General features: G+C 35.9%; 1 protein-coding gene across 2 annotated transcripts in view; it reads left to right on the forward strand.

Annotated features, from left to right (window-relative positions):
- Positions 1-19503, forward strand: part of LOC150103482 (regulation of nuclear pre-mRNA domain-containing protein 1B) — a 202048-nt gene that overhangs the window by 102800 nt on the left and 79745 nt on the right. For both annotated transcript variants that reach the window (XM_090397488.1, XM_090397487.1), the window contains exon 7: positions 12501-12676. In XM_090397488.1, coding sequence (XP_090253614.1) covers positions 12501-12676 — 176 coding nt within the window. The remainder of the gene's footprint in view (positions 1-12500; positions 12677-19503) is intronic.

The raw sequence follows: 19503 nt of genomic DNA on the forward strand, positions 1-19503 counted from the left end.
GTCAGTTGTGAGTGTATTTTCTGTTAATGGGTTCAGTGAGTGGTATTGGGTCTCCTATGATGAGTCTTTGGACTCCATGGAGGTGCATGTATAATAATAATACAGGTAAGTATTCAAGAAGGTTTTTGTCTTCCCTACTAGTTTATTCCTCAGTATAATTAGCAAATGAAATTCAGACCATTACCCTATCTCTTTATGTTTCTCTGCATATTTAAAATATGATTCAATATTTTCATTTCCTCTCCTGAAAATGAAGGAATAACAAGATTAGGATTAATTGTTTCAAAGAATTCGCTATCTTCAATTACATTCAAATTTAATCTACTAGTATTAACAAGAGCTGCATTTGTCACTTTCAGTATCCATTTTCTATTTAGTAAATGGACAAACTTTAATACAATATACAGATCCAAAGTCAAGACTAATCCAATAATATTGAAGCTATAAATGAGGATGAAAAGGAAGATTTGATAAAAAAAAAGATGAAACATCATCAAATTCCTGACATGTACTCTCAAGGGGTGTACAGAATATGATAGTACTACATGAAAAATTTACATAATTACTAACTTCCTATCTACAATTTTCCTCCAAATCAGTATATTACATGACATGACTCCAACATTATCAGATCTTATATTTCTATCGTCTAAGGCACTTTGTACCATATCAATCCACCTATATCTTGGTCTTCCTCTGGGTCGTTTTGCTACCAACTGGCAGAGAACACTGGTTTTGCTAATCTTTCTCTGCACATTCTGTTTAAGTGACCATACCACCTGAGATTAGCTCTGCTAATGCATTCCTGGATGCTGACAATGTCAAGTTCTTTCCTAATATCCTCATTTTTAATATGATATTTCCATTGATGCCATCTGTTCATGCCTATAATCTTTCTCAGGACTCTCATATCTGCAGTCTCTAGCCTTTGGTCAAGTGTTTTACTTCTCACCCACCTCTCAGACCCATAAGTTAAAACAGGTTCGAACACTGTCTTGTATACAGCTAATTAAATGTTCCGACTAATTTCTCTCTTATTCCATATGAATTTATTCAATTGACTTTCTACCATAGCTTTGTTGATTCTGTTGTCTCTTTCCATATTTACTTTACCATCTTCACTAAAAATCGTGCCTAAGTATCTGAAATGTTTTACTTGTTCCATAGGTTCCCCGTACAGTTGACATTTTCAACAATTCTACCTATTTTCATTGTCTTTGTCTTTTTAAAGCTGACCTTCATGCCATATCTATTACAACAGCTATTCAATTTAGTCAGAGAATCTTGCAGACTTGTCGTGGATTTATTTATAAGTATAACATCGTCCGCATAAAGCAAAGAGCTGACATTAACATCTACAATTCTGATATCATGTTTAATACCACTTTCCTTCATAACGTGATCCATATAGATAATGAATAACAGAGGGGATAATGTACATCCTTGTCTCACACCAGATTTAACATTAAACCATCTTCCTGTACTTCCTTCAATTCTAACTGCTGACTTACAACTCAAATAAAGACTAAGTATTGCTTGATATAATGCCCCATTGACACCATATAACTGTAGCGTATTGAATAACTTCTCTCTTGGCACCTTGTCATATGCCTTTTCCATATCTACAAAACTTAAATACAGATCTTTGTTATATTCCCATGATTTCTCAACTATTTGTCATAAAGTGAAAATCTGATCCTGACAGCCTCCATTTGCCTGAATCCAGCTTGTTCTTCACCAAGCTTCCCTTCCACAATCCTTCCCAACCGTTTCTCGAGTATACTTGCATAGATCTTACCAGGAACACTCAGTAGGGAAATACCTCTGTAATTCACATATTCATTTTTATTTCCCTTTTTGTATATGGGTACTATGAGAGCTCTTCTCCAATCATCTGGAATTCGTCCCTGTGTCCAGGCTTTCTGAACTATGCAGTGCAGTCACTGCAAGACTTTTATACCTCCATACTTCAGCATTTCTGGTCGAATATCATCTACTCCTGCTGCCTTTCCACATTTCAAGCCTTTGATGGCTTTTTCTACTTCAAGTATGGATATATATTCCTGACTGTATGCCTATTGAGTGTTTTTTTACCGCTGAGCTATCACTGCTTGTTTCGTTTAGCAATTTTTCGAAGTAATTGCTCCACACTTCAAGGATATCTTTTTTTCCTGTTTTCATATCACCTTTATCATCTCTAACTCCTTTTACGGCACTGTTTCCTGCATTTCTAAGCTTCTTCAACAACCTCTAGAATATCTTGCCACCTTCTTGATATTTATTTTCTATGCTCTTGCCAAAGTCCTCTCATGACTTTTGTTTAGCTAGTTTTACACAGTATTTTGCTTTCTTACATTTGCCTCTGTATTTTCTATGAGCACAAGCTGACTTATTTGACAGGAACTTTTGATATGCTTTCTTCTTTTCCTTCACTGCCGCATTAACTTTGTGTATCCACCATGGAGTTCTGATTTTTCTATCCTTGCAGATTACCTCACCACATGCCTCTCTTGCTGAATCAATCAGGGTTTTCTTCAAGGCTTGCCACTGAATCTCCAAGGTTTGGTTCCTGTTCTCAAACTCTTTCATTTATTCTTCAATAATCTTTATGTATTTTAGTCTACAGTTCATATCTGAGTGCATACTCAACATTTATTTGCTTTCAAACTTTCTTACATGTTATTCTTTTCAATATGAAATTCAATTTTATCCTGCTCAAGACTAAGTAGTGATCACTTCCAATTTCAAATCCTCTGTACACTCTGGTGTCCTGCACCAGGGAGAAAACATCACTATCAACAATAACATAGTCACTGAGACTTTTCTTATTCCTTGCTTCTTCTCTCCATGTGATTTTGTGTACATTTTTATGTTGGAACATGGTGTTAGTAATAACCAGTCCATGTCCTGAGCAGAAACCAACAGGTATTTGCCATTATTATTAGCTTTGCTCTTTTCTCCAAATTTTTCCAGAATATTTTTGTATGTCTGACAATCATTTCCTACTCTGCTATTTAGATCCCCAACAAAGATCAACTTTTCCTTTTTCTTGGTGTCAGTTGTTTTTTCTAAAGCATCAAAAAATTCCTCCACTTCTACCTTAGTAGAACCTTCTGTGGGACCATGGGCACAAATAAGTCGTATTGTCCACTTCCCCATTCTGATATTAGCCCACATCACTCTACTTGAGACTGCCTGCCATTCAAGAAGATCAGCCTCGTATTTTGTTTCGAATACTATCGCTATTCCTTCTTTTCCTTGATTGTCATTTCCTGAATATAACATTTTGTATTTATTGCTCAGAAAGATCTCACCAGTTTTTGTCTTTTTTGTTTTAGTCACCCTTATGTCGATCTGGTACTTATCTAATTCCTCAGCTAGCTTCGTTTCTTTGCTACTCAGACTTCTTATGTTGATAGTACCGATCTTCAATTCTGGTTATATTGAGTTGGGGTGTGTTTTAGGATTTGTTCCAGTAGCTGACTTTTTGCTGTTCGCCGTGGTTCCCTGGCAAAAACAACGGGGCCCTTGTTTAGCCGGGTGATGCCCAAGCTGCCACGAAATTTTGTCATGTTGTACCATCATTTTGTATATTGGTTTAAGCCAATAAGAATACAATTTGGTCGGCTAAATCCCAAATTGTAATCCAATTTCTATCCTATCATATTGATTTTTATCCTATCAGCTACGCCACATTCATAACAGATTTATCATAGTGTTTTATTTCTCTCGTGTTCACACCCCTTTAAGTTATATATTTTACCTATCGACTGTGCTATTTAGTTAATGAGTGTGAGTGTATGAGATTCTTATAGTATAATGAAATGTATGTTATTCCCCTTATTCTTATGTCAGTCATGGCTTAAATTAGCAATAATTTAATTCTTTGCCCTTTATTGGTTAGATATTTCTAGGTTCGTGTTTTTTGGGTGAATAGTACATCGATGTTCAGTGTGATTATGTTGTTACACAAATTAATGAAACTCATTAAATATTTAATTTAACTATAAACATATATACAAGTAGTAATTAATCAAAACTTTATATAACCAGTCTTAAATTTAACATTATAGAACGTAACAATTCCTTCTCATGTCCTATTCATTGTTTTTGAAAACACAAATTAATTTTATCAATGAAATCTAGCATCTAACTCAACATGCATAAGCTCATTTAATAGCTCCTATAACTTAAACTGTCTTTTGACTTTTGACATAGAAACTTAATTGATGGTGTCATAAACAATACAAAATGTTTATTACTAAATAAAAAACGGCAACATATTACTTGAATAGTCCAAGTGCAAATCTAATTTCCTTTAGTATTCACAGTGAACCATCATTTCGGTATACATTTGCTGCACAGTTCCTTTTCATTTGAATGAGAACATTTTTTACTTTTCTGCTGATTCTCTTCACTTTGTCTCCACCTCCGTCTATCGACGAACTTCTCTTTTTTGACAATGAGAATGTAATGGGCTGATGATGAATGCCTTTTCCACCAATGAATATCTTCCCTGTTGACGAGCACACCTTCCTTGTCGGCTCACTTTCTTGGACAACTTCTTGACTACTGCTGTGTGACAATCTGTATGAGATGCCCTTACATTGTACTGCTCTGGATGAGACAACCTCTGTCTTCAAAAGCAACAGCTTTTATACGTCATCTTATACCTTATGCACATGCTTGTTTCCTGAGATTCACAATGTGGAACTCATGTTATACATGTGTTATGCTGATATCAGCTCTTATGTCAGAGATTTGAATAACACATAATATGCATTATGAATACAATTTACATATCTGAAATGTATTACTCACAGATAATGAATGTAAAGCAAACATGTTACATAAAACATCCATGTGAGATTTTAGACTTCCACTTTAGCAAGTGATACCATGGGACAGAACCTACTATTACTCCTCAGCTGGTCATAATTTCCTGCTTTGTGGTTCAGCATGTAACCTTTTTTGAATGCAGCATCCATAAACTTGGCTACTTTCCCAAGTCAGCACAGCATGATCACTATCACCAGCCAGAGGCAGGAACAGTCATGTCTTTAATTAAAACCTTTTCTGAACTATAATCAGATCTAACACTCTTTGACCTAGAGTTTCATCTGTTGCATGCTGCTTGAGGAAGTTGTCTCACATCTCAATAAATTCAGTTTCATTCTTCTCATAAGATTTTGTGGTTAATCAATCGATGTTCAGATAATTAAAGTCACCCATGATGATTACTTGTTTTGTGCCAGTCATGTTTATTTGATAAGGCGTTTTGTCATCTCTAGCAACCTATACTTGTCTGTAACAACACCCTGCTCAAAGTGGAAGAAGATAGTGAAGGGAGCATCAGACACCAACAGGCTGTGAGCCCATGGTTCGTGATGATGATGAACCCTCTGCTATGTACTTGAAGATGATTTTTGAAGCTCACTGTTACATGAAAAATTGTTACTAATATTACAGTCATAGCTTTCTCGGAGCTTACTCCAAGAAAGTAAACGTCAAGAAAGTAACTTCCATAACTAGATAAAGTATTCAAATATCATTAGCACCTTCCTTCAAATACTGTATCCTTTAACCCTTGATACCAGTTAGTATATAAGACTCTGATAGTGAGGTCTCATATATGCCTATAATCTGAGACTGGTGTTTTCACCTAGGCAACAAACTCAGTCTCATTTATAGACATAATAAGTTACATGTATTCAAATTAAATGGATATTGAATCCAACATTATTTCATAACCGAATAAAAAACTCAAAGATAGAAAATATATCTAAGAGTTTCATGCTGAATATAGAAAACTATAAAAGTTCGGCAAGTCCAAGCGTAAGCCAACAGGTGATACATGCAGGGGAAACTCATAGTAAAGGTGGAGTAAGCTCCGATCACTGTCCTTAGCATGTACCATCTGTTGGCTTACACTTGGACTTGTCGAACTTTTATAGTTTTCTATATTCGGCATGAAACTCTTAGATATGTTTTCTATCTTTGAGTTTCTTATTTGGCTAAAAATAATGTTGGATTCAATATCCACTTAATTTGAATAAATTTGAAGTGAAGCCTATTGGCTCTTTATCTCAGTAGTTGCATGTATGTTTTTTGTATATGCACTTTTGTAGTCTGCACGATAATGCAGACTACAAGATTATCTGCAAGTTGTCCAAGTCATGGATCTTCTATACTTATCTAATGCCCTGCTTATGCTAACATCCTTCCACTTGCTTAATAAGTCCAAACTAGACAAACACATCCATTTTTTTTTTTCATAATCATTTCCATGATTATGAGGAAATAGAAATCAGCCTTATTGTAAAATTTTCCATCATCATCCACTCTAGTTGAAATTAACTTCCATTTAATAAATTTAACTTCATGTTTATTGTTGAATACTATAGCTACTTCTGTTTCCTGATCAGTATTACCATAATATATCATCTTATTATTATCTAGTATATCACCTGTTACTCTTACATATGAATTTCTTTCAGTTTTGTATGTTTATCATCTTGTTAACAGTAGTATGCCTGTGGCATTTCTGTAATTCAATTGGTAACTTAAAACACCTTTCATTGATTCCTCTTATGTTGACATTGCCTTTATTCAGTTCTGTTGAGTTGAATTAGTTTTAACTGCAATTCATTCTGCAGTTTGGCTAATGATGATACATTGCACTCTTTCCTCATTTGTGCTACACAAATCGCCAAGCTCTAAAATACAGTAAGCTTAAAGGTCAAAGCTGTATAACTGAGAGGAGACCTCCACATAGCCTTTAAAGGAATGTGGAGAACTGACCAGAGCTTTTGACCTAATGTCCAATCCTCATCTTCTCGTGGTGCACCCTGTTGGGTATCTACCTGGTGTTGGATTCTAAATGAAGAGAAATGAAAATTGTTAATACTTCTTTCAGAATCCAACATAATCCTCCATGTCAAAGGCAAGACTTGTAAATATTGTTTGTCTCTTGCTTATAGTGTGTTATTCATATAATTGCCTTGAATTTTGTTTATTATTATTTAATAATATAATCTTAAGTAATGTAATAGTAATAAAAAGGCTCTGTATAAAAATATTATTCTTTTAATTTACTTTATTATATAATAATATTATAAGAAGCTGTGCATGTATATTATAGAATTTGTGTTTATTATGATTGAATGTGATTTATATGAACTATGAGTTATTTCATTATTTGTATTTCTGAAAGAGAAGGTAAATTTATGTAATTCTTCTGATTGGATTTGATTGGCTGTTGTCAAGGAAACAGAGTTAATTTTAGATAGCGCGTGCATGGAGTGTGAGCTACAGTATTTGAAGGGAGAAGAAGTTGATATAAGCTGAACTAGCTAGAACCAGATTTTGGCGGGAAGAATGAACGTATTTAATTGGAGAATGAAGTTAAACAGGGGAGAAAGCTTAAGGATAGCAAGGAGTGAAGTAAGGGATGGCAGTAATGGGGATTTGGAAATGCCGTAAATAGATTATGAAAGGACCGGGAAATTAATAGGCAATTCAGAATATTTCTACAGAATTCTAAAATTACGACAAACTCCAGTTGTTTTGAAGAAGAATGGTGCAAGGCTGAATTTAATGCATAGTAATAAATAAGCAATAAGTAGATTACCTAATACGAGTGCGTCATGACTTATGAAATTCTATGTTTAACATTTCAGTTATTATAGTGAAGATTTCTTTTGAATAGTGTTGCTTCAGAGTGATAGTTAACTACAGTTTTAAGTGTGCCTATAGTGAATCCAATGTGTAAAAGATGTAACCCGGTAAGAGCAGTTCATTTTTCTTATATTTCAGCATGAAGATATAAGAGTTAGCTCCGCCTGATATATCTTAACATTAACTGTGCCGTTCTACTAAAAATAGCCGAAGTATGGAGCTTTAAAGTGTTTCCCCCTTGAAGTGATAACTGCCTCATAATTAAATTAAGTGTTAGTTGACTGAGAGAGAATTAGAGAATTCTACTTTAAGAATAATTACTGTGAGATTCTGTAACATTGAACTGTGTGGACCATCTTCAATTATTCGGATGAATATAGTATTGACAGCTGAATGTACGATGCCTAATGTTTTATGTTTGTTATGAATATTTGGACTAAGCTGATTTGCATTATCTTGTTTTTAAAGTTTTACTTAAATGTACATGTTCTATAACCCTGTATTAAATGTTTATTTTATTGGATTCAATTGGTTGTTTGTCTGATTTTTCTTCATTGCACCACTCATAAAGTTTATCGGACCTCGCGGAAGCCTTAAATATTCATTTTAAACTCGGCCTGTAGAAAAGTGAGATTGCTAAAGGTTAGTTGATGATTGATTCCACTATATTATATTATATAGACTAATCTCAATATAGGGTGGTGCAGGATAATATAAATTTCTCTATATTTGGATTAGTAATCAACCAACAATTAATTAAGATAATCAAAAACAGATAATTTAAATAAGAACTACGTTCTAACAAAATGGCGGATTCAGAGCCATGATTTAGCCGACCATATTGTTTTTTTATTGGCTTAAACCACAATATTAAATGATGGTACAACATGATAGAATTTCATGTCGGCTGGAGCATCACTTGGTTAAACAAGGCCCCTAACTGTTGTTTTCGGCAGGGAACCAGGGCAAACAGTGAAAAGTCAGCTACTGGAACAAATCCTAAAACACACCCCAACTCAATATGACCAGAATTGAAGATTGGTACTATCAACATAAGAAGCCTGAATGGCAAAGAAATGGAGCTAGCTGAGGAATTAGATAAGTACCAGATCGACATAATAGGGGTGACTGAAACAAAAAAGACCAAAACTGGTGAGCTCTTTCTGAGCATAAATACAAAATATTATATTCAGGAAATGAAAATCAAGGAAAAGAAGGAGTAGCCATAGTATTCAACACAAAATACGAGGCTATGCTTCTTGAATGGCAGGCAATTTCAAGTAGAGTGATGTGGGCAAATATCAGAATGGGGAACTGGACAATGAGACTTATTTGTAAAACTAGCTAAGCCAAAGTCATGGGAAGACTTTGGTAGAAACATAGAAAATAAATATCAAGATGGTGGAAAGATATTCTGGAGGTTATTGAAGAAGCTCAGAAATGGAGGAAAGAGTGCCGTAAAAGGAATTAGAGATGATAAAGGTGATATGAAAACTGGAGAAAAAGATATTCTTTAGGTATAGAGTAATTACTTCAAAAAATTGCTAAATGAAACTAGCAATGATGACAGCACAATGATAAAAAACACTGACCAGGCATGCAATCAGACATACATATCCATGCTTGAAGTAGAAAAAGCCATCAAAAGTCTGAAATGTGGAAAGGCAGCTGGAGTAGATGATATTAGACCAGAAATGCTCACGTATGGAGTTATAAAAGTTTTACAGTGGCTACACTGGATAGTTCAGAGGGCCTGGACAGAAGGACAAATTCCATCCAGATGATTGGAGTAGAGCTCTCATAGTACCCATATATAAAAAGGGAAATAAAACTGATTATGAGAATTACAGAGGCATTTCTCTACTGAGTGTTCCTGGTAAGATTTATGCCAGTTTACTTGAGAAACGGTTCAGATGGATTGTGGAAGAGAGCCTTAGTGGGGAACAAACTGGTTTCAGGCCAAATAGAGGCTGTCAGGATCAGATATTCACTTTATGACAAATAGTTGAAAAGTTATGGCAATATAACAAAGATCTGTATTTAAGTTTTGTCGATCTGGAAAAGGCATATAACAAGAGAGAAGCTATTCAAAATGTTATAGTTGTATGGTGTCAGTGGATCATTATATCAAGCAATACTTACTCTTTATTTGAGTTGTAAGTCAGCAGTTAGAATTGAAGGAAGTACAGGGAAATGGTTTAATGTTAAATCTGATGTCAGACAAGGATGTACATTATCACCTCTGTTATTCATTATCTATATGGATTACATTATGAAGGAAATTGGTATTAAACGTGATATCAAAATTGGAGATGTTAATGTCAGCTCTTTGCTTTATGTGGATGATGTTATACTTCTAAATAAATCTGCTACAAGTCTGCAAGATTCCCTGACTAAATTGAATAACTGTTGTGATAGATGTGGTATGATTGATGGTCAGCAAGAACAAGACCAAGATAATGAAAATAGGCAGAAGCATTGAAAATATCAGCTTCATTGTGAATGGAGAACCTATTCACTACAACATTTCAGCTGCTTAGGCACGATTTTTATTGAAGATGGTAAATTAAATATGGAAATACACAACAGAATCAACAAAGCTGGTATGGTAGGAAGTCAACTGAATAAATTTATATGGAATAAGAGAGAGATTAGTCAAAAGTCTAAATTAGCTGCATACGAGACAGTGTTTGAATCAGTTTTAACTTATGGATTTGAGAGCTGGGTTAGAAATAAAACACTTGACCAAAGACTAGAGATAACAGATATGAGAGTCTTGAGAAAGATTAGGGGCATGAACAGATGGCATTACTGGCAATATCATATTAAAAATGAGAATATTAGGAAGGAACTTGACATTATCAGCATCCAGGAATGCGTTAGCAGAGCTAATCTCAGGTGGTATGGTCACTTAAACAGAATGGTTGAGGAAAGATTAGCCAAACAAGTGTTCTCTGCAAGGTTGGCAGGAAAAAGACCCAGAGGAAGACCAAGATATAGGTGGATTGATACGGTAAATAGTGCCTTAGAAGATAGATATATAAATATAAGATCTGACAATGTTGTAGCTTTGACAGGTAACAGATTGATTTGGCAGAAAATTGTAGATAGGAAGTTAGTAATGATGTAAATTTTTCATGTACTGCTATCATATCCTGTACATCCCTTGATGGTAAATGTCAGGAATTTGACAATGATGATAACTGCTGTCATAACTGCTAACCTCTAAATCATCTTTCAGTGGTATTCTGACAGTCATGTTAACTTCAGTTTCTAATGTGAATCCCCACTCGTGAAAGGTTGTAAACCTATTGCACATTAACACTATGGATATGCTGAAGATCAACGAATCTTGAAACCGTGATCTAGAGACAAAACATGGAACTTTTTTTTTTCAGGCCATTACTGACCAGGAAGTTTGGTTCACATGTGACAATAAAATTCATATGGCACCTAATACAATACTTGCAAAATCAAATCCAGCTTTATATTTACTTTTTATTCCTGATTCCTTCATAGAGTCCGAAGACTCATCACGGGAGGACACCCACAACTGTCCCAACCACTACACCGAACCTCTACTACGAATCAATGCCATCTACCTCCACCACCACCACACCTAGTGTTTTTGTCTGTAAATTGCGTCTGTTCTGAAGGGTTGATTTGTCTGTATATGGGATGAAAAATCCGAGTTTCCGGGAGAAAAAACCTTGCTACCTCCATATGAGATCAGCTAACTCACCTTCGATTGAAATCTTCCAGATAAAGATTCCTCCTGTCGCGACGAGAATCGAATTTAGGCCTATTCCAATCGAAGGGCGCAATGTACCGTCATTGTTCCAATTGCTTTACGGGGGGGGGGGGGGTGCTTAACTTTTACTTTTTTACTTTTGACAACACCCAAATCTCTGGAATGGTGATGAGAATTCTCTTTTTGGATATTTCTAATCTCAGTCTTTCTTGGCACAAACATTACACCAACTAATTAGTTTTCACTTTTGCTCTAAACATTACTTCTGAAACAACTGTTTATATATAAATCTAAAATTAGCAACTCTATATAAATCACAAATCCATCCAGCAGTTGATCATTGTTGTAAGTTCTGTGTGATATGTCCATACAAGTTCGCTGAAAATCCTTGTTCAGTACAGAAAAGGGCATTTAGATTAATTTTCTAGAGATATTACCATTGTCACATTTCATCAGAATCAGTAGTTCTCCTCTAAATTTGCTCTGTACTTATTCCCTCTACTACTTTTCTTTAGAAAACCTCTTACATATTTAAAGAGTATAATCTGCAAGTCCTCAAATCCAGTCTTAACAAGTTTTCTCTTTCTACTCAACTTTCTGCCCATATATGCTATTATAGATTTGACAGTATCTTCTGTGCAGGATTACCATTAAAAAATGAAAGCTTGCTTTTGACAACCCCTTGGAATTACAGAATTGCATCTTTGTCATTTGTGGCATTACAGAGAAAGTATGGTTCTATTAAAAAGATAAGCAAAAAAAAAAAGCCACTAATATCCTTTAAATTGTATGAAAAAATTCATTTCTGTTCACATGAAGTGATATTTTAAATTAATAAAATAATTTTGTGTGTGTGTAGATATTTTAAATCAACACCTTATTGATTACTTCGGATCTTAAATAAATAGTATTACTTTGATTTAAAAATGTCTAGATTTTTTCAAAAATATATTATAAAAAATAGGCTTAGTTCTGAAAAACAGCTAGCATTGAGTGATTAAGTGATTGTATTTGATTATCAGTAGTCAGCAGAAAGCATGTATTTTTTTTTTTATTTTTTTTTTTTTTCCAGACAGAGAATCTGCTGACAAGTTATCAAAGCAAGTGAATGAGGCATGTAGTTTGTTGGCTGACTACAATAGCAGACTTGGAGAAGAATTGGATGACAGAAAACAGATTTCTCGAATGCTGAGTGACTATACACATGCTCAGAAAGAACAGTTGGCACAATCGGAACAAAAATTAGAGGTTTGTATAAAAATATAATGGTTGATAATCTACTGACCTATTTATTTTGTCACTGTCCAGGACTTGCCTGTTATAATGAGTAATCCTTCTGAACATTAATAGTGTTCTTTGATTATAGTTAAATTATTATTATTATTATTACGGGCAACTCCAAGGAGTTCTTAGACTCATCGAGGGAGGCCCAACATCATGTCAAGAACAACTATTCAACATTCACACAGTATCTATCATACTTCACCTTGAACTCATTTACAGTCATGGCACCCACAACAGACTCTGGCAGCTTATTCCACTCATTTACCACTCTCCAAGTTAAAAAAACCTAGCTCTAACAATCTTGCTAACCACACTCTTACCAAGCTTCCGTGGATGGCCAGTTCTATTCTCAAAAATATCTTCTGAATTAATCTTATAGAAACCCTTCAATAATTTGAATGTCTCAATCATATCACCCCTTTTCTGCCTATCAACCAATTTCTACAGCCCACAAATCTTCAACCTATTCTCATAAGGTTCATTCCATAGTCCTGCTATTATCTTGGTCACTCGTCTCTGGATCCTCTCCACCTCCTCCCCATCGAGAAGAAACCCTGGCACCCATATCTGGGCACAGTAGTCTAGATGGGGTCTTATCAAGGCTTGATACAGAGGAACAATAACCTGTTTGTCTCTGCTCGTTAAAGTGTTTTTCAGCAACCAAGTGATGAGCTGATTTTGCCACTTTTGCGATGTGTCCCCTAAACTTCAACTCCATATCCACCAACACTCCCAAATCCCTGGCCTCATCAATCTCCTGGAGTACAGTTCCACCAATGTGATATACTGCTGCTAATCTTTTCACCCCAAAATGCAAAACCTTACATTTTTCCATGTTAAATCGACATCCATTCCCCTTAGCTCAGTCCTCCAAACTATCCAAATCATCCTGCAAAATTTTGACATCTTGAGCATTCACTATTGCTCTACCTAACTTTGCATCATCTGCAAACAGATGCACAGTTCCTCTCAGATCCTTTCCTATATCATTAATGAACAAATTAAACAGTAGTGGTCCAAGAACAGAACCCTGTGGCACACCACTAGTCACAGGCAATCTTTTGGACTCTACTCCTGAATAAACCACTCTCTGATATCTCTCCATCAACCACCCTCCTATCCATCTCACCAACCCTATATCCATTCTCATATGCTGCAGTTTACTGATTAGAATTCCATGTGGTATCCTATCAAAGACTTTAGCAAGGTACAGTAGAATCACTGTAATCCTTGATTTTTATTGCACTGTGTAGGGATCCTAAGCATTTGTGCAGCTTCTTTAAATTTTCTTGTGAAACAGTTATTGATATAGCATTTTTGTTTGTTGCCAGAGTACTTGATGGCCAGTAGTGGTTGTGTGGAATCCTTATCCAGTTCAGCCATCACTGTGTTATAGAACATGAGCAAGTTACTGAGGCATGATCTACCCTTCACAAAACTATGCTGTCCCTCATACAGTATCCCATTTTCATCTTTCCAATCCTGTATTTTTTTCTTGACTATTTTCTTCAAGACCTTGACAACAATTCCTGATATGCTGATCGGCTGGTAATTTTCAACAGCAGTCGCAGTCTTGGAACCTCCTTTATGCAGTGGAACTATTTTCCCCTCTTTCCACCCCCTTGGGACTAACCCAGACCCAAGACTCAAATTAAACAAAATGGTCAAAGGCACTGACAATCCTTTAGCTGCTTCTTGTACGACACGAGCTGGTATACCATCCAATCCCGCAGATGAATTGACATTGAGGTTTTGTAATATACTATTCACCTCCACTTCATTCACCACAATTCCCGTATAAGCTGTTGGTTCTTCCATTTCTGCAATGTCACCACCTGGATGATATACTCTTGCAAAGTGCTCACTCGGTAATTCTACTATATCAGCTGATTCGGTTACCTCCTTACCATCGGCATTCTTTAAAATCAATCTGCCATATACATTTTTTCTTTTACTTGCAAAATATCAAAAAAACTGTCTGGGATTCCCTTTAGCTTGCATGGCTAATGTTCTTTCATAATTCTGCTTTTGCTTTTCTTATCACACTTGTTACCCTTCTGGCCTGGGTTTTATACCATTCATGTGCCTGCAGGTCACCTTTCTCCTTAAATTCCCTCCACAGTTGTTTTTTTGCAGCTCAAGCTTAATGGTGTTATTCATCCATTTAATCCCTACTTGATTTATTATTTGGACTCTAGGTATACAGTCAGCCATTGCCTCCTTGCAGTTTTACATGCCATGCATGTAAAACTGCAAGGAGGCAATGGCTGAGCATTCACTATTACTCAGCCATTGCCTTTGCAGTTTTACATGCCATGGCATGGCACTGAACCAATCAAACTCCTAAGCTTGTCATACTTACCAGCCCGATAATTCCACATGTACCCTGTCTTAATTGTAAATTCCAAATCTTTAGCCACCTCCCAAGTCAAGACCCTATGATCACTCCCACCAATTGGTGGCAATGTGGTCAAATTCGTTACAATCAAATCCTCAGATGCAATTACTAGATCATTTACTAGGTAAATGATCCACTCATTTGCATAACTAGTCATTTCTGACTCTTGGTGCTTTTGAAAATAGGCTCTACATCTCACTCTGTCTCATCTCTTCATTTAGCATTTGTAAATTCATATTGAAAGTTCTTTTATGTTGTCTTCTTCCTCTTGCCCTCAGTATTCCCTAACATAATTGCCTCTACCAATTATTCTGCTTGCGTAATATGTCCAAAGTATTGTACATTAACTTCTTTTTGCAATCATTAATTGCTAAACAGAGCATTCTGTCTTTCTATTCTCTAAATCCTTGTAGTCTGTGGGATTCTTAATAGTGTCATTACATGTTGTTGCAGCATACAATTTACCATCGAAATCGAAAACCAAAATTCGCCCCCATTCCTAGACACACTAGTTACACGTCTTCCTTCAGGCAGTCTATCCTTCACGGTCTACCGAAAACCGACACACATGGGCCAATACATACATGCGAATTCATACCACCACCCAGCACAAAAATATGGAGTCATAAACACCCTTAAAAACAGAGCCACAACTATTTGCTCTAACCAGCAAGCTCTGAAACAAGAACTAAAAATCATTAGTGACACATTCATAAACAATGGCTATAACAAAAATACTGTCAATAAAATACTCTATAAAACCACAACAAAAACGAATCTAGATTACAGTAAAACCATAGCTATCCCATACATTAAAGGGTTATCAGAAAAAATCAACAGAATCCTACAACATTATAACCTCAATGCCACCTTTAAACCACCCACTAAACTTAAAACCATATTCAGCTCCTCTAAGGATCCTCTCCTCCCATTAGCACATCCTGGAGTCTATTGCATCCACTGCACTTGTAACTTACCGTACATTGGTGAAACAGGACAGACAATCCCTATACGCAAGAAAGAACACATTAGACACATTAAATATAACCATTATGGTGAAGCAGGCCTCTCAGACCATGCACTTAACACCTTACACCAAATCAACTGGAAAAGCACCTGCTCCTTACACCGCACAAAAACATGGTATACGAAAGAAAATTTAAAGAATCCTGCGAAATCCTGTTAAACCACCCAAATATCAACAATAAAGATGGTATGAAAATTCCAAGGATCTGGATGGCACACATTCAGCCAACCTAATATGAAAGATTCAACATAAGTCAGGACTCTAGCATTGATGTATAATTTTTTTTTTTTTTTTTTTTTTTTTTTTTTTTTTTTTTTCACCAGAGGTCAGGCCAACAATTGTGGTAGCGGTTAGTCAGTGTCTTTAACGAACCAGTATGATTGTAGTATAGCTTGTTTCTTGTGTATATTTGTACGCTCCAGAAGATGACCTTGACATAAAGGTCGAAACGTCGAATTGTAAAATTTTAGTAATATTAAACTAAAGTTTTTATTCAAACACGGTAGTTGTCTCCATAATTTCCAAAAATGCATTCGGATCACCATGCAAGCCTAAAAGAAAGGATTCATTACATGTTGTCTTTCCATAATTCATATGAATCGATTCATTTTTTTTTTTCTTCTTAATGATCCATTTTTCATATCCATACATCACAATTCTAACATCTAACAAATAATTTTTGGCAAGTTTAACCTAACTTATTTCCTTATAGCTAGCTATTCTTTAATTTCATCTTGACTTTGATGTGAAGAAATTATATTCTTGGTTTCATCCTCTGTCCAAGTGTAAGCAAACAAATTTTGCACATGAAGTAACTTCACGATTGGGTCACTTGTATATAGAGGCTAATGATTTCAAATCAATTGCCTTAGTATCCCATAAAGCAGGCTTTGTTTGCTTACTTTGTTTGCTTGCTTGGATAAAGAATGAAACCAAGAATATAATTTCTTGGCATCTTTAATTTATAGTATAGCCAAGTGAAAAAAATGTCAACATATATCTCTAATCCAGAGTATTTTAGTAATAAGGGGTCCCACCCTTTTGACTACTTGTATGTGGAAATATGACTTCTACTATGCAAACCTTAATATTAACCTTATGCACAAATTTCACTGCCATGTTAGATCAACTTTATGGCAGCACACTGTTAATTCTGAACACTTCACTCCGACTACTCCGGTTGAAGTAATAAATATTGTCACACACCTATGTAATAAAAAGGTTCCAGGACTTGATGGCATAACTAACTGAATAGTAAAACTGCTCCCAAGAAAGGCCATAGTTCATCTCATCAATATTACCAATGCAATTTTCAGATTCCAGCATTTTCCCACTGCGTGGAAAACAGCCACCATCGTGCCACAGAAGAAGCCAGGAAAAAACCCTCATCTTCCTGAGAGATAGACCAATCAGCCTGTTGTCCAGCCTCAGAAAGGTAACACAGAAAGTGATCCTCACAAGACTACAAGCAGAAACGGATAGGTTAGGAGTTTTATCTGAGCAGTTTGGCTTCCACAAGGCCCATAGTACAGCTCAACAAATCCAGACGGCTAGTCGAAATCATTACGAAAGGTTTCAATTGGAAAATCAGTACTGCTGCCTTCTTCATCAATACAGAGAAGGCATTTGACAAAGTGTGGCATCAAGGCCTTCTCTACAAACTCATAAAGTTCGGCTTTCCAATCAAGTTGATAAGAATACTCCACTCATACCTGAAAGACAGATATATGCAGGTCAGGGTCTGAGAATCGATTTTGTCCAGATGCAGGGTCTTCGCATGAGTACCCCAGGGCTCTCTTCTGGTCCCTCTCTTGTTCTCAATCTATGTAGCAGATATCCCTCTGAACCCGAGAACAACATTCACTGCATTATATGCAGATGATACTGTATTAATGGCAACATCTCTGAGCCCAAAACTGGCAACTAGAAGATTGCAAACCAGTATACATATATTAGTGAGATGGCTGGTAGACTGGAGGATCCTAACCCACAGAAGAGTTCAGCCATACTGTTTACAAGCAAGGAAATTCACAATATGGAGGACATTCATCTTTTGGGAGTTGAGATTCCATGGCAGAGAGAAGTCAGATATCTCAGAGTGATCCTGGATAGAAAACTTCTATTCATCTTTCATCTTTTGGGAGTTAAGATTCCATGGCAGAGAGAAGTCAGATATCTCAGAGTGATCCTGGATAGACAACTTCTATTCAGCAATCATATAAGACACGTTACCTCAAAGACATCCAAGGTCATGCCCAACTCTACCCTGTAATCTACAGACAAAGCAAATTGGATACACAAACAAAATTAACAATTTACAAGGTGGTGATTCGGCCGGTTATCACTTATGCGTCCCCCACATGGAGCCGCACCGCAAATATAAATATTCTAAAACTACAGAGATTGCAGAATAAGTGCCTGAGAATGATTCTGATGCCCCATGGTTTATCAGAAACACCCAGATCCATAGAGAAGTCAACATTCCTTACATCTCTTCCCTTCTTCTAGATCTAGCAGTGAAGTTCTTTACCAAAACTAGCAACCACCCAAACCCGTTGATCAAGGAAGCTTTGGAATATAATGAAGCAGAAAGCTATAAATATAAAAGGCCAAAATATATCTTAAGTATGCTGAACACAGCTAATTTCACTGCCCTCACTGGGCGAGCATGTGGCTCATAAACACTCCATTCAAAGTTTTTCATTTCAGACAAAGGGGAATACAAAAAGCAATTTTGCTTCACCCATCTAGCCAGAAATGTTATTCGTTATTCTTGTATCACTTCTAGGTCTGGTTCCCACTGTTGAGATCTCAGTAAAGGTAGAAAGTGGGAAAGTTCGGCACAAACTTTCATAGTTGGTTACTGACAACAACACTTAGTTTCATATCTTATTGAAGTTCCAAGGATACCTTAACAGGAGGGATCTTGCTTGGAGAATTGCATATGGTTGTCTTCCAGTCAGTACCATCAAATCGGGAGACTTTAATGTCAGAGATCCAATCTGTGACATCTGTTACCAATTGGAAACAGTACAACATGCTTTCTGCAGGTGCCCTGCATATTTGGGTCAGATTATGTAATGTTGTGGGCATTCCATTACTTTCGACAGAGCAGGTTATTTTTTTTTTTTTTTTATTTTTTTTGCAATACCCATCACCTGCCAGCAATGGGAAGAAAATTTTGATTTTTATAATTAATGTATTAAAATACCACTTATGGAAGGTCAGAAAGAAACATGGATTTGAAAATCAGCAATATGACATACAAATGCTTTATAATATTGTATTGTGGAAATTTTATTGTTCAGTCAGATGATTTTTGTATTTAAAAAGAGGCATTCTAAGATATACCAAATTTTTGACTAG

The sequence above is a fragment of the Typopeltis vanoorti genome, chromosome 9 (genome assembly GCF_054136105.1).
Source record: "Typopeltis vanoorti isolate ZY-2024b chromosome 9, IOZ_Tvanoo_1.0, whole genome shotgun sequence".
NCBI classification, from domain to species: Eukaryota; Metazoa; Arthropoda; class Arachnida; order Uropygi; family Thelyphonidae; genus Typopeltis; species Typopeltis vanoorti.